We start from the raw sequence: 17,445 nt of genomic DNA, 5'->3' as shown, positions 1-17,445 counted from the left end.
AGGCCTTTATTTCTCTTGGGTAGGTAGTTTGCAAGTTTATTTCAGATGAGTTTATTTGAGATGTGAGAAAAGGCTAAAGGATTTAAATGGCAGAAAAAAGAATTACACAGTATATAACACACACACACAAAACAAAATCTAGGAATAAGAGAGCAGAGCTACTATTATTAACAGATAATACAAAGTCCTCTAGCCAGATGAGAGAACTATCAAAAATACTTAATGAGAAATTACTGTGGAAAGGAGAATACTTTTTCATGATAAAATTAGTTAAAATAATAAGTGCAATAATAAGATGTATTCTTAAAACCACTTTAATATAACTGGTTTATAACAGAAATAAGTTTTATAAAATAACAAAATAGCATAGGCACACACCTTTAACATATTAAAAAGAATACTTTTTTAGAGCTAAAGCAAAACTGGAAACTAAAACTAGTATCTTGTTAAAATGTAATCTCTGTTAACCAGAAAATAAGCAATTTATTTCAGCTTTAGGAAGTGAAGGTTATATGTAAAAGAAGACTCAAGGACTTGGGTTATATAAATTTGTCTAACTTCAACAACACTAAAGAGAATGGAATAAATGAGAAGCGTAATAGTGGGGGGAAAATCAAGGGTTTATTATTCCTGCCTGATGATTTAGACAAGCCTGTCATAACTCTCCAAATGTGCTCCTATTATATTAAACTTGTGGGTTTTCTAACATACATATATTTCCATTCATAATTTATAATTTCTATTCATATTTTAAATCCTAATTTTCATTCATATCTTACACAGCTCTAAGTAAGTGTACATTTGAGGGGGGGGGGAATCAATGTTTATATAAGTCAAATAGCAAACATTCATGCAGTAAGAATTTATCAGTGGAGTTTTGGGTTCTCACACACTTAAATTTACACTGCAACTTTCACACCCAAAACAACCAAGTGCATTTAGTGAGTTCTTCAAACTGGGACCACCTCCAACATCTGGATATGACCCCTGCCTATACTCTTCAGACAGAAGTATACGAAGAGGCCTGACCTTTAGCTTGAAAAGCAATGTTGTAGTTATTAGCATTATATATATTTTAAATGAAATAATAATGCTTCAATTCACAGATCCCAACCAAAATGACAGAATATGTCCTATTTTACAAATGATGGATAAAGTTATTTTTGTTTTTTAACAAATGAAGCAATTCTTTTTTTAATTTGGCTGGACCAGGTCCTAGTTGGTGGAATGTGAACTCGGGGTTGCAGCATGCGAACCCTAGGGTGCGGCATACAAACTCTTGGTTGCAGCATGTGGGATCTAGTTTCCTGGCCAGGGATTAACCCAGGCCCCCTGCATTGGGAGCTCAGAATCTTAACCACTGGACCACCAGGGAAGTCCCACAAATGAAGTAATTTTTTGATGATGTTTCTAGTTTATAACTTTATGCTTTCCTACTATCATATTATTTCATGGAAACTGTTCCTTTTAAAGTATAATTCAGTATTTAATAGTCTGTTGCACTCCACTACAAACAAGAGTACTTACCAAGAACACAATAAATTAGTCCCATGAACTAAGAGACTAATTTAATAAACAGTGCAACAATAAAAAGTTCAGCCATTAATTTTTTTTATTAGAATGACAGGAAGAGGTTTATACTAAATAAAAACATAACATAAAATATTACTTAATATTTCACTGCAAAGCTGCCAAAAGATCTGTTGAAAAAAGAAAGCTGTCTTAAGGTAATGTGATGAATGATTGAGAAATCACCACTATTTCTGAATACTGGTCAGGCTTTTTAAAAACACAATAAACTCATAAAACTGTGAAACGCCTTCCACAGTGCTGCTCCTTGTAATGAGCTCCATTTGCTTTACCACTTATTGGCTTCATAAGCTCCTCTCAGTAATCTTTCTACTCTCCGAATGAAATATAAATGAACTGGTAAAAGTTTCTTCACAGCTTTATTTAGATATAATCGACATAGAATAAATCACACGTATTTCAGGGTAAACTCTTCTCTTGACATAGGTGGACCACCATGTCAACAGCTTTATTTAGATATAATCGACATAGAATAAATCACACATTATTTCAGGGTAAACTCTGTTAACTCTTGACATAGGTGGACCACCATTACCCAAATCAAGGAGGACTACATCCATCATGCCCAAAAAAGTTCCCATAAGTCTGTATGAAACCCATCCCTCCTGTTCCTCTCTGCTCCGCTGCTCTGGACTCCAGGCAACCTCCGATAAGCTTTTTGTCACTAAAGACTAGTCTGTATGTTCTAGAATTCAGTATGAATGAATCTTACATATGTACATATGTACTCAGTTTTTACTACCTTCTTTCACTTCACATCATTAAGATTCATCCTTTTTATGCTTTCTTTGGATTTAATTTGTTCTTCTCTTTCTAGTTTCTTAAGCTGAGATCACTCTTTCGAGAACCTTTCCAACACAGGCATTTAGTGCTATAAATTTCCCTCCCATTACCGCTTCAGTGACACCCACACCAGTTGGCATGTTTTTGTTTTCATTCAATTCAAAACACATTAAAATTTCCCTTCCTAATTCTTCTTTGACACATGTCAAAGAAGTGTGTTATTCAGTCTCTGGATATTTGAAGATTCTCCAAAGATCTGTTGGTGGTCATGGTAGTTTAGTCACTAAATACTGTCCAACTCTTGGGACCCCATGGATGGTAGCCCACCAGGCTCCTCTGTCCATGAGATTCTCCAGGCAAGAATACTGGAGTGGGTTGCCATTTCCTTCTTCAGGGGATCTTCCCGACCCAGGAAATGAACCCAGGTCTCCTGCATTATGTAGGCAGATTCTTTCCCAACTGAGCTATAAGGAAAGCCCCCAAACATCTGTAACTGGCTTCTAATTTAATTCTACTGTGGTCAGACATAAGCATGACCTGAACCCTTTTAAATTTACTGAGATTTGTTCCAATTGGTTGTTCTATCTTGGTCAATATTCTGTGGTCACTTGAAAAGAATATTCATTATGCTGTTGCTGGACAGAGCATCCTACAAATAAACTGATAGAGTTGTTAAGGTCTCCCATCTTCTTACTGATTTCCTTTCTCTTCCATTATTGACAGAGAACTGAAGCCTCTACCATTATCTATAACAGATTTGACAGTACAAATACGTAACCTACCACTGCCTATCTTAGTCCGCTAGGCCCACAACAGAACAGCACACCCTGAGCGGCCTGAACAACAGAAACTTATCTTCTCACAGTTCTAGAAAACGAAGAGTCCAAGATGAAGGAGCCAAGAGGGTCAGTTTCTCCTGAGGTCACTCTCCTTGGCTTTCAGAAAGCCATCCTTTCACGGTGTCCTCACTGAGACAAGTGTTTCGTCTGTGTGTGAAAGCCTGGTATTTCTGCATCTACTTACAAGAACACCAATCATACTAGATTGCGGCCCATCCCTACAACCACATTTAACCTTACTTAAATCTTTAAAAGCCCATTTCCAAATACTGTCACATTAAGGGAACTTAAAAAAAAAAACAGTGAGGGCTTAAACATGAGAATTTGGGGAAGACATGATTCGGTACATAACAACTACTTAATACTTCTGAGTTTTAAACTACTTCAGATATAGTATAACATGGCAGCAATATTAAACTTCCATTTCTCCCCTCCCAGACTCTGCTATAATCATCATATGTTTTACTTCTACATATGCCATAAACCCTACAGTACACTATTACCATTTTTGCTTTCAATGGTCAATTATCTTTCAAAGAGACTTACAGAATAACAGAATAAGGGGGAAGTTCCTTACGTTTACTTATGTAGTTACTATTCCAGTTTTCTTCATTTCTTTGTACAGATCCAGATTGCTCAGAGTATTTTCTTCCTTCTATCTGAAGTACTGGGTTGGAGAATAAAGTCATTTGAGATGTTCCATAAAAGGAAAAACTGAATGAACTTTTTGGCCAACCCAATACTTTAACGTCTGTTAAAGTACACATCTATTGCTGGTGAATCTTTTCAAGTCTTGCATGTTTAAAAAGGTACTTATTTTGCTTTTTAAGAAATTGTAATTTTGAAGTAATTCCATCTTTCCCCGAAGATATCATCCTACATAACCAGAGTATATTTTCAAAATCATAAAATTAACAACATGTAACTGTGGAAAGTGTAACTAAACTGCACATTTTATTCAAAATTTCACGTCTTTAAATGCACTCATGGGATTGCATTCTTATATTTTTCCCAGGAATAGAATTCTAAGTTGACATTTTTTTATCTTCCTGTATTTTAATTGCTCCACTGTCTTATGGCTCACATTGTTTCCAACAGGAAGTATGCTGTTATTTATATCTTTATTCCTAAAAAGTGAGTATCTTTTCCCTGCTGGCTGCTTATATGGTGTGCCTTAGTGCAGGGTGCAGTTTCCCCTGTCTCCCATGTTTGTTTTGTGCTTGTGTTCACTGAGCTCATGTATCCGTAGGCTTACCATTTTCATCCAATTTGGATGATATCTGTCCTTTTTTTTTGGCCCACTATTTCTCAAAGTATCCTTTCTGTGTGCCCTATGCTGCTTCAGGGAGTAAAACAATGTGTCAGCTTCATGTTCTCCCATGGCTCATTTTTTCTCTGTTTTTTTGGACAGTTTCTAGCACTATGTCTTTCAGTTCACTAATCTTTTCTTATACAATATCCAATCTGTCACTGCTGCTGCTGCTAAGTCAACTTCAGTCATGTCCGACTCTGTGCGACCCCATAGACAGCAGCCCACCAGACATCCCCGTCCCTGGGATTCTCCAGGCAAGAACACTGGAGTGGCTTGCCATTGCCTTCTCCAAGGCATGAAAGTGAAAGTGAAGTCGCCCAGTCATGTCCGACTCGTAGCGACCCCATGGACTGCAGCCTACCAGGCTCCTCCATCCATGGGATTTTCTAGGCAGGAGTACTGGAGTGGGGTGCCATTGCCTTCTCCGAATGTGTCACTAATTACATCAAATACATTTTTCATTTCAGACACTGTAGTTTTAAATTTTATAAGTATGATTTTAATTTTTTAAAATGTTTTTCATGTCTGTACTAACATGTTTAACCTTTTCCCCAGTTTCCTGAACACATGGAATATAGTTATAAACTATTTATGTATTATGATTTTGATTTCTCAAATTTTGTTGTGCTTTCTACTAAACAGATAAATTATTTCATAACCATCCTTTTGATAATGGCAGGTATCTTTGAAGCATCAAGTCATAGAGTCTATTCTACATCCTAAATATTTCTCAAATTCAACTACATCCACCCATGTCACTGTCAGTACCCCAGTCTAGGCCACCATCATTCCAATGAACCAACTTGACTCCAGTCTTACTCAATTCCAATTCATTTTCTACTTTCAGCCAGGATAAAAGAAGTATAGAAAAGCAGAAAAAGAAAAGAAGAAGAAGAGGGGGAAAAGGAAGGAAAAATGGGAAGAAAGAAAGAGAAGGAACGTTTTATTAATAACTGCTGAAATCCAATCAGGCTGATCAGGTAAAGTCTCCACAATCTTTGGCTGAATTAAATCATTCAAAGAGAAACTGAGCTAAAATGTTGCTATTAACCTCAGCCATATCTACTTTTCTCAAAAACCTATGAAACTCCAGGAGATAGTGAAGGACAGGGAAGCCTGGCATACTGCAGTCCATAGGGTCAGAAAGAGTCGGACACAACTTGGCAACTGAACATCACTGTCATGATTCCAATCGCCCATCTTTACTATTCTTCCCTCCTTAGCGTGACAAAGGGGCCCAGGTGGAACTAATTAAAAAGATTAAAGCCTAAGGTAGAAGACAGTGTATGTGTGTGTTGCAGGACACAGAACAATGAATTAGGTGGAAAGGTAGAAGAGGGGATACTGATAAAGAGAGCAAAAGGCAAAAATAGGCAAGAATTTTGCCTTGATAAAACTATCTAAAAGGTATAAAAAGATGAGACCTATAGACATAAAGAGTAGCACTATTCAGAGCTATTTTTACCTGTCTTCAGTGTTCATAAATAACACAGGAGAAAGAGGAACAGGGTGAGACAGAAAGGAGAAGTCAATGGCTAACCAGAACCTCCATGTTCACATTTCTACAAGTTTTTTCTTTCTTTTTTTTTTTTTTTTTTTTTGCCTTAATGGGTTATTTCTCCATATTTCAAGCATATCCAAATATGGTCAATTTAAAATTTATCAAAATAAACTCAACTTCTGGGTGATTCAGAAACTGATCTATTTAAGAGTCAAGTTGCATCTTTAAAGTTAGAAGTTAACATATAACACTACTACTATTGTGAAAAATAGTCTAGAGTCACAATTTACAAATTTCCTGAAGCAAACTGGGCCTTCTGATAAAAGACCTCAATAGAGGACTTATGATCTTCTAAATAAGTCAGATTCAAATTGGTGGGGACAGTGAAGGACAGTTGGTTACTAGTGCCTCCAAGAGATTCATGCCATTCTTCTTTTAAGTGTAAGTTCTCCTACTAATAATTTGACTATCTTAAGGGGAAAGTTGGTAAAGAATCTGCCTGCAATTCAGGAGACCTGGGTTAGATTCCTGGGTCAGGAAGATCCTCTGGAGAAAGAAACGGCAACCCACTCCAGTATTCCTGACTGGAGAATTCCATAGACAGAGAAGCCTGGCAGACTACAGTCCATGGGGTTGCAAAGAGTAAGACATGACTTAGCGACTAAACCACCACCACCACCACCAAGGGGAAAGTAGAAGGTGTATGTCAGAACCTCAACTACTAATAAGCCTTATGTATGAGGGAGTTAAATTTAAAACTTTCCATGAATCAGCTTACAGTCATTCTCCCTATATAAGAGTGTGAAACTACAGGCACATAGATTTCCAAAGGGGCTCACTAGTTCATCTTTCACAATGTCTGTCAGAAATGGTTAACACTGTTCTTGAGAATAGTTTGATACTATGAATCAAAATAAAACACAAACATACTCTGACCTAGGAATTTAGGCAAAGGAAAAAAAAAATCACACAAGCAGAAAAGATTCCAGTTAGCACATTTTTAAAAATGATTTTTAAAAAGGGGTGGGGGGAGGTATAACTAAAATATCTCTCAAAAAGGATCTAATTATGTACATTATGATACATATAGATTATGGTACCCATGTGTGCAGCCATTAGAAGTCATGGGAAATGATACATTTTTATTTACCATGAAAAGAAGCCCATACCACTATTGAGAAAAGATAAAATAAAATTAGGCTACAATACAGCAATTATGCTAAGTTGCTGTTTGTAAAATGGTATGCATAGCCTAAAAGAAAGGGCGGGGGAGGGAGCAGGAAGGGAGGATGTTTCTATGTGCATGGGCACAGGTGTGTAAAAGGATTCTAACGATACATGCTCACTAAAATGACAAAAGAAATTGTATCTCTAGGTGGTGAGGAAACTTGGGACATTTTTGCTTCCTCCTTTGTACGTCTCTGTAGTATCTGAAGTTTTTTCAATAAGCATATATAATTTTTACAAAAACGTTTTAAGAAAGTTTAAGAGTTATAAATTATGAAGCCACATATACCATTTCCTTTTCTTTATGTATCATCATCTCTGAATCTTCAGAATTCACAGAGAATATGCAATATTCAAATTGAGACCAGGAGAACCAACGGATATAAAAAAGCAAAATCTTCATCTGGAGGACAGAAGGCATTTAAAGACAAAAATGAATGAAACGTTTCTCTTCCATTAAGTCATTTACTCGTCAAAGTTCTCCAATGACAGTAATCATTAACCACCACAGAGGCATTCTCAATATTCTATACCTAGTTAATTCTTAATACTACTTTTCCTGTTTGTCAATTATCTTAATAAAGTTGGAAAAAATAGCATTCTCCCTAACAGAGCCAAAAATGTCCACTTAGGTCAGTTAATGAATAGTCCAGAAGAGAGTGAGATCATCGCCACATTCCATGGAGGCAGTAATTACTCTACACAGCTATAACCATCTTGTGCACTTACGTACATCTTCTATCCAGGACTAGGTAAAAATGAAATCTGTCACATTTCATAGTAAGATTTACTTAGAGGCATTCTCTCTAACCAAGAATCATGTCATATTTAATAACAAAATTTAACATATATTAAGGCTTTTCAAAGATTTTTCCAAAATAGTATTTCATGTCATGAAACTATATACTTATCTCGCCAGATAATCTTTAATCCAGGTTAATTTATTCAGTTAGCTGAATAATAAAAGACACTCGACACTGTGCTGGGCACTGTACGAGGCACTGTAGAGAACAAAATACCTGAAACACAGGCACTATGTTCTAGAAGTTCACAGGCTGGCATTCCACAGGTATAGAATGTACCAGAACCCAACATTCACAAGAGGTCAGAACATCCATTTATCTAAAAAGATAGTAAGTACCTACACAATGCCATTCACTGCTAGCCTGTAAGTTATACATACACTAATGACCATGATGTGAAGTGTTATGGAAAAGAGCACAAATGCTTCATGCTGTCTAATTAGGTCCTAAGACCATACGTTTGAATCGAATCCTAAAAGACAAGTTTGCTGAGTCAAGACAGATAGAGGGCACTCACAGCAAGCAGAGAGTATGTTCGAAGGCAGAGGTGGGAAGCGCATGCTTCTCTCCATGGCACTGCAACCAGTTCAGGAGGTCTGCAGGGGTGACCTACCTTTCTGAGAGATTCTGATCGGAAAAGAAACAAGACCAGATAGTCACCCAGGTAGTGCTTTGAAAGAAAAGAAATAGGGAATCAGGAATCAGGAAACCAGGTAAGAGATTACAACAGTAACAGTCCAGGTAAGAGGTGAAAGTGAGCCTAAACTGTACCGTGCCAACACTAACAGGGAAGAGAATGTCAAGGCAGCACAATCAACAGACCTTAGTGGCCAAAGAGTGGGAGCTATGAAGACAGAAGAATCAAGGAGAGCTCACAAAATAGACAACTGGGTGATATCAACAATCAAGACAGAGCAGACAGTGTGTACACATGTGTGTGAGTGCAAGAACAGGTGTGAAGGAAAAGATGAAAAAGTATTCAATTTAGACTCAGTGACTGTTCAGTGTTATGCCATAGAGATGAGGATGTTCAGAAGCAGCTAATATTTTCACAGTAAGTGCGGAGGACTGAGAGGATACACACACACACACACACAAGTCAGGTGTGATGGAGGCACTGGAGATCACCATGTGCAGAGAAAGAAAGAGGGTCAAGAAAAGAAAGACAGAGCCCAGGAGAGCTCCTGAGGGCATGGCAAAGCACATGAGGTCCCTGGAAGACACTAATAAAGGACAGTTTCAGAGTGGAGACAACGACAGTTGCAAGGAAAGAGAATGAATGACAATGTCAGATGTGGCAGAGGTCAAGTAAGTGCTGTGAGTTTTGGTCACTATATACACTTACCAAAAAAGTCTCAATAGTGATAAAAGGGAAAGATAAAACACTGAAAATTAAGGGATGAATGCCAGGTGAAAAAGTAACAGCAATAAGTAGGAAGCAGCTCTCAAACCCTATCACACAGTTTCCCAAACGTACTGACAACAGAATATTTCCTCATGTAGCATTCCTTGGTCCTGGAAGACCAAGCTGGGAAGAAATCAATGTCAAGAAATCACTGTCTAAAACTGAAGAGGGATAAATAATGAAATAAATTGCTAAGGGGGCTAAAGACAGGTTCTGAAGGATACAGTCAAGGAAGACTTGTTGCTCTGCAACAGAAGGAAAAATTGTAAGAAAGGGTATAAGTGAAAGTGTTTTCCATAGGTAGAAAGCCAACATACGAAGCAATTCACTCTCAATGACCTCTTTTTTCCCTTCTCTGAAGAACACAAGTCATTTATTTAAAAGTGATAGAGAGGATGAATGGGTGTGAGGTGAATGATCAAGGTTTAGTATAGCAGCTGAAGAGAAGAAGAAGAGGAAAAAAGAAGAGGATCTGGGATGGGCTGTGGGTCAGAAAGCAGAACATATACTGTCATGTCATTTCAGCTGTCCCACAGTTCTATAACTTTTCAAAGTCCTGAGGAATCCTGATTAGATAGACTGAAGCCTCACTCATAAATCTCAATCCACTCCATCTAAAGCCCAAAGAATCCCATTTCCTGGGCATGAGACTAGAAATCTCCTGAAATAACATCAAACTCAGTAACTAAAGATTGAAGCACATGCAGTGAGTTACCAAACCTCCCTGGGTTGTAAAAGCATCAGTAACAAGCAACTAGAGTTCACAGCAGAACTTGAGGGCCAAGAGATTTTAATCTGAGCATTCTTACAAACTAAACACAAGAAATAAATACCATTCAATCCGACCACAAGGGAAAAAACACCATCAAAAGAGACATTGACAAGTATGAATCTACTAATATACCCAACAGTCCCATAGTTTTCATTCATTTCCATCACGTCAGGGGTAAGGCTAAAATAACAATAATATTAATAATTTTTGATTCATAACCCCACTATTTCCAAAAGTCAAAGACAAAATGAGTATGACTTTATGTAACACATCATTACTTTTAGGTAAATCTTAGCATGCAATACCCTGAGAAATTATAAAATCACACCTTTCCCATCCTTTCGTTCAAGTTGACATCTAATAATATGAAGGCTGGGAACACACTGTTACCCTTCAAAAAAGCATTTTTAAGGGAATTACTTTAACTATTCAAGTGTATCAGCATCAAAATAACTCCTAAAAGACACAATATCACAGCCTCTTTCCATATATACCATAAGGCCATGCACATCTGAATATAAATGACAAATACCACCATAAATAAATAGAAACAAACACCAAATTTAGAAATGATGAGGTCAAATTGGAGGAATGAACACTTATTTAATATCTACTATACAAACAATAGATTCAAAGAGAAATTTGAATCCTCACAACAATTCTATAAGGTAGGTGATAAAATATTTCAATTCTGAACAATGGCCTTTGAACTGTGTAATCATAGTGCAAATGAGAAAAATCTCCATTTCACATACAGGTTGGTCAGGCAGAGGAATGGGCAATCACCCTGGACAGAGACTAAGGAAAGATGAAAGTGAACTTGCACTTCAGTGAAATAAACAACTGCTGATGCCGAGTCTTGGCTGACCCTCCATCTACAACACCTGTTTGGTGTTCAAGCTGAGGCCATAAGAAAAACACAAAACAGAGTTTTGTCAACAACATTGTCAGAAATAAGACCACTACCAGGTTGGAAGACTGAAAACTATCAAGAATATAGCAATAATGTTAAATTTTTAATTAAAAAAAATAAAAGATCCTCTAAGATAGTAAAAGAAATCACCACCCTATGTTCTAAATCAATTATGATAATTAAATAATAGTAACATACGGTGGCTATAAATCCCAGACAACCTATGATCAATTTTTCAAAATACATAAAATTCTCAAACTACTACAAATTTCACATATTGCCTAAGAAAGGAAAATTAAACATGACACTTAGAATCAAGCCGAATACCTTAAGGGTACAAAAATAAACATATGCCTAATCACACATACTTATAATTCAGTTGGAAAAGACAAACAGATGAAGAAGTTTAAAACAGAACGAAATAGCAGTTAAATAACATCAAGTACTGTGAAAACAGTAAAACAAAACAAAACAAAAACTTTTTTTTTTTTTAACGTGTTTGAGCAAGTATTTACAGAAAAGGTAGCATTTGAGATACTTTAAAAGGAAAAGGGAGGAAAGTTTTTTTAGGTTCAACTAACGGCAATACAGAGATAAAAAGGAACTGAGAACTGGCTGTGTATTTTGTATTATATGATGTATGAAAGATTTTATATGATTAGAATTTTAGTATATGTGGACAGTAAAGAGAGATAGCCCTACAAAGACAGAATAGATCCTGAAGGGATTTAAAAAAATTATCCAGAAAATACACTGAGGGTATTAAACTATGTTAGCTGTGTTAAAGTAAAAGTAAAAAAAAAAAAAAAAGGCAAGGAAGAAAAAGATACTGTGGAATTTTAAGGAATGGGGATTACAGGCAGACAACATAGCAGGAAAATATCAGGAGCTAAAATTTAATAGATCTGGGCAAGAATCCCAGTGTTATCACTTACAATAAGAACAATAAGCCTTTTCTAAATTGCAATTTACATATTTTTAAAATGGGGGATAATATGTCATTATTGTGGTAAAGCCTTAATATGATGGCAAATATAAATTGTCCAATGTATCATCTTTCAATTAATGGGTAGTCAAACCTCAAGAGTCTCCTCATTATAAAGGGTAGAAATGGGAAATGACAGGGTAGAAATGAAGCTATGTACTCTCAATGACTGGGATGATGATAAAGTCACTGACTCAAGAAGGAATATAAAAAGAATATAAAGCAGCAGTATATGTGAAGAAGAAAAATACACACTTGGTTTTAGGCAGGCTGAATCTTCAGTGACAAAGGGGTACACCTCTACATGCAAAGATACCAGAAGGCACCAAGATGTGGGTCTTGAACTGAGAAGTCCAGTTATAATACAAATAAAAATTTAAGAATCTTAGACATACAGGGCAGAGCAGAGAACAAGTGAGCCAAGAACAGGAGCTCATAAGCAGCAAGGATGAAAGAGAGTCAAGCATGCACAAGGGAAAGAGATTGAAATGAAAAGGTGGCCTGCAGTACAAAGTACTGGGTGAGACCGCTGGGGGTGGTGACTAAGGAGACCTCTGAGGGTGTCTTGATGCCTTCTGGTATCTTTGCATGTAGATGTGTATCCCTCTGTCACTGAAGATTTGGCCTGCCTATAACCAAGTGTTTTTCTCTTCTCCACATATAAAAATTTCTGGCAAAATTTTGATCCACCAAACTACAAGCACGGAAGGAATAAATGGGTTTTAAAGAAATCAGAGAAAAGACTAGACTATTTCAACTCCACAGAAGCAGTAGTGGAGATCAGATAGATATTATCAATATTTCAAACAGCCATGTGAAAAATAAATACAGCCTCCACCATAGCTCCCTATTAGCTACCTCCACAGTATAAGAAATTTTCAGTTTCTTTGATCCTCTAGTTAGTATAATCTGTATTTTAGAAGAATCACTGTTTCACAAATGTCGTGTGTTCAGTAGAGTCTTTCATATCACAAGATTCTGGGTAGAAAATAAAAGATATAAGTAGCAAAAGGCTGGAAAATCACAGGACTCGCATTGGAGAACAAATGCAATTATGAATGATCCAGGTAGAAACTTTCAGAGGAAGTTTTCGTTGTCACTTTAGGTTTTTGTTTGGTTTGGGGTTTGGTTTGGTTGTTTGTTTTGTTTTCAGAAGTAAAAAAACAACTTCTTTTTCCAAAATTTGTCTTCCAAAAAGATGTTTGGTCAAGATTAAGAAAATGTAAAGAAATATCTAAAGTTCCAGAAAGAAAGGCAGTGAAGTGAACTGTCACCGAGAAAAAAAAAGATGAATCATAAGGGAAAAAAGACGAACCTTACAAATACGGTAGAGTCACACATAAGCTACATGCCGTGCCTACACGCAGTAGAGCTAGAACTATGTTACACATATGTGAAGAGATTCTGAAGCCTGACACACATGGCTTCAAATTTCTGCTTCTCCACTGACCATTGTTTAACCTTAACATTACTTAGCTTCTCTAAAAATGTTTCTTAACAATTAACTGTCCAATAAGAGACCAAAAGAGACAAAATACGTAAAGAGCTTAGTGCAGTGTCTGGCACAAGGTAACCATTTAAGAAACACAACTATAATTCTAAAATAAAATACAAATAAATATTTTTCTGACCTTAGGATTGGAAGACTTAAGCTTTGAAAGAAAGGAAACAAATGAAACAGGAAAGATGAATATATCTATACTTTAAAGATTTTTATATGTGAAAAATCTAAACTACCTAAAAGTAAACAAACATACAAAATTAAAAAGAATCCATATAGAACTGATTTACGTAAGCTACTTCTCTTATAGAACAAAAAAAGATAAAGACTCCAATGGAAAAGAAAACTTCACTGACATACTCTTTGCTCTCTGAATAAACAGTACCAGGTACCCAATCTAGGAATCCACAAAGACAGTAATGGACACCACATGACTAATACTGTAAGGTACCACTGTCCCTCCAACATCAGACTAAGCTAATAAGGCATTCCTCATGTCCCTTAAAAGTGGAAAAAAAAGAAAAAGAAGTATTTTAACTATTTGAAGCACAAAGTACTATTAGTATTTGAAGTATTAGATTCAGATAACATCAATTCAGTCTTTAACACACTGAATGCAAATCTATAACTGTGTATTAGTTGCTCAGTCATGTCTGACTCTTTGCAACCCCATCGGGTGTTGCCCGCCAGGCTTCTCCGTCCATATGATTCTCCAAGCAAGAATACTGGAGTGGGTTGCCATTTCCTTCTCCAAAATCTATCACTAGCTTTTTAAATTAAAAATAAAGCATAACTCTAGCACATATTCTTATACTAACCTAATGATTTTTCAAGCTATGCTAAAAAGAGGTACCTCAAAACTACCACTGAGATAAGGGGGAAGGACAGCCGTGGGCAGGTGGCGCAGTCAAGTGGCCGTGCCTCTGCATTATCCATGTGTCCCCTGAAACCAACATAAATTGGGACCCAATTTATTTTCAGGCTTTCTTTTTAAAACTGAAGAATAATTCTAACACTAATCACATCAAATCTCTCTCCTTATCTCAAAAACAAAAATTCAGTAAACTATATTCTTATTCACAATTGACATATCCCAAACTTTCCACTTAAGATTTTAAGTATTTGATTATGTGGACCCCCCCGCCACTTCCCTATTTTTCCTTATATTTAGAAAAAACACTACCAAAGTATCAGTGACATGTGCAGTATTTTCAGGATAACTTTTATTTCTGTGCCAAGGCAGTACAGACACTGATATGGTATTAACATTAAACAGACCAAAGTACTATGAAACCTCTTCATAATACAAAGCTGGTGACAGAAATAAAACCAAGTTGTTAACTTTGTAATATCCTTTCTGAGTGCGATGTGTATATGTGGAGTTATAGACTTTTGGCTAGCAATATATTAAAAACAATACATTTATTCAGGGAGTTTGGGATCAAAGATATTCTACTTCCAGCCAAACTGAAATTTTGATTAGTAGAGCTATCCATTTTATACAATTACCAATGTCTTTAAATGAGACTATAATCATTATAATCCAAATTAAAATGGAATATGATCCAAGCTATTCAGTGGGTACTTCAGATTCACTCATATGAGAACTAGCCTGTGAGTTATAAAAATTCATTTTCATTAGCACAGAAAATGCAAAGACTGAAATGCATCTATGACAACATACTGTTGAAGCTGGTTTCAGAGCCAACACTTGACAAGCTTGTGTAGACACAATTTTTAATCTAGTTAAAAATGTACAAAAAGACAACACAGAGCTTTCTGTTATTCGGATTCCAAATAAATGAGGTTTTCTGTAATCAGTTTTATAATATGACTTTTTAATGTAGTACCCTGAACAACTTTGTGTATTAAAAATAAACTGCATTGTTAACAAAATCCAACAGGAAAAACTAAATTTAATGAATGAATAGGAACATAAAAGCAGAGAAAGTGCAAAAAAGCCACAAAACAAAATCATAATGGGCCACTAATTTTACTTCAACCAAAAAAAAAAACCTAAGTATATCAGCTAAGCCATCCAATCTCATACCCACCACCCCACACAGACACAGAAAGCAGCCAAAATATTCACTTTCAAAAATGTCTAAAAAAAGTATTTTTACCTGTAAATTGTTTTCTGTGACTCTGTTCCACCAAACCATATTGATGGGTACTCCTGATTTACACCTGTCAGCAAGGCAGCCAATAGGGTTCTTTGCTTTTCGTGCCTTTGATCCCATCGGAACTAGCCTCTCCTCCAGCATCCCCAGGCGATACTTCCTTGGCTAGGAAAAAGAAGGAAAGAAACCAGGCCACTCCTAACAACCCCCACACTAATCTAAGCTAGTAACTAACACACAGAAGGTATCAGGAATGGTGGACTAGGAAACAAGTACAATTACTGAGACACTCCCTCTAACGTTCTTATCCCCACCCACCATTCCCCATCCCCACCCCAGAACACACACATCTCCAAAAGAACCCACAGTCCTAACAACAATATTACAGAAAACAACAGACGTTTTAGTGAAATCCATTATAATTTGAGTTTATTAAGACTTTAATGAACAGAAATTAACTTATCAGCAAAGTAAATGCTTTCCAAATTTTTTCCACTGGCACTTACCTATGCTCAATGCAATATGAAGAAATGGCTTCAAGGGCACAAAATACAGTTAAAAAAATTCTTCATGCTGTATCTTTTTCTGCTCCCCATCTCACTACTTTATTTCCTACTGAGAATCACTCACTTAAAAGCAGCAGCCAATTTCTAAGGAATGGACTTTTTGGGGTTTTTTTTAATTTTTAAAAGTAAAACTAGGGCAGAGTACCAATTGATCTGTTATAAGGCGTTCTTCAACTTGTACTCAATGAAAAGAAATAATCTCAGACTTTGAAAAAATACACAAATTTCATTGGTCTTATAAATCTTAGTAATTTGAACAGATTGATACTAAATAAACCATCTAATAAGGGCAAGAGTCATTGGATAATATTATAATAAAGGTAGTAAATAACTTTAATAGTGGTTGGCAGGGTTTTTTATATAGTTAATGACAGTTTCCACCATCTTCCTTCTCTTAATTATAGCAAATCTATACTAAATTGCATCTTAAAGAGAAATTGCCATTTTTTTTCCTTTAAGGAATACTGATATATATTCTTGGGAAGGTATCTAATTTAAAACTTAAAATCTGTCTTTACTCATTGTTCTGTCTCAAGACTGCAGAAGTAAATAGTTAAAATTAATTTTCTTCAAAAATTAAACTTAGAAAAGCAACTAGACTACCCATCTACCCAATAATTACAGCAGTGGGTAAAGTTTCATGAAGCCACAATATTTCTACCTCTGTGCAATCTTGAGCCAATTCAATTACTCTCTGTGTTCACATCACAGACAACTTTTGTGAATGAGAATAGAAATATACTCTTCAGAACCAAATTACAAATGAAAGAATTTTAAAGCAAGTTACTTCTAATAACATCGCTCACAACAAATAAGGCTTTGACATACAGCAAAAATCATACAGCCTTAATTAAGCCTTCTAAATTAAGCCACTAATTTAAAATTTGTATTTTAGAAATTGGGCTAAAAATTACCTGATCAAAAAAGTTCAACATATCAAAGAATATTTATTTAAACAAAATCACAACCTGTCAAGCAGGATCTATATAAGGACACCCAAATTCCAGTCACACATTTGAAAGCAAGAGAATTAATGCTTTATATGTTCTTTCGTTATTTAGATCCTTCATAAATCCAGACTTGTTTTTGACCCAGTTACTACTTTAGTGAAATTTATTCTTATGGTAG

General features: G+C 35.9%; 1 protein-coding gene across 12 annotated transcripts in view; it reads right to left on the bottom strand.

Annotated features, from left to right (window-relative positions):
* The window catches only part of PAN3 (poly(A) specific ribonuclease subunit PAN3), a 123,617-nt gene that overhangs the window by 63,145 nt on the left and 43,027 nt on the right, over positions 1-17,445 (bottom strand). For 9 of the 12 annotated variants that reach the window (XM_025262879.3, XM_044927305.2, XM_044927304.2 and 6 more), the window contains exon 5: positions 15,755-15,916. The exons of the other annotated variants lie outside the window; for them this stretch is intronic. In XM_025262879.3, coding sequence (XP_025118664.3) covers positions 15,755-15,916 — 162 coding nt within the window. The remainder of the gene's footprint in view (positions 1-15,754; positions 15,917-17,445) is intronic. 12 annotated transcript variants of the gene reach the window in all.

Source organism: Bubalus bubalis, chromosome 13 (assembly GCF_019923935.1).
Source record: "Bubalus bubalis isolate 160015118507 breed Murrah chromosome 13, NDDB_SH_1, whole genome shotgun sequence".
Classification (NCBI taxonomy): domain Eukaryota; kingdom Metazoa; phylum Chordata; class Mammalia; order Artiodactyla; family Bovidae; genus Bubalus; species Bubalus bubalis.
The sequence above is the reverse complement of the archived record's forward strand: the minus strand, read 5'-3'. Positions and strand labels throughout refer to the sequence as shown.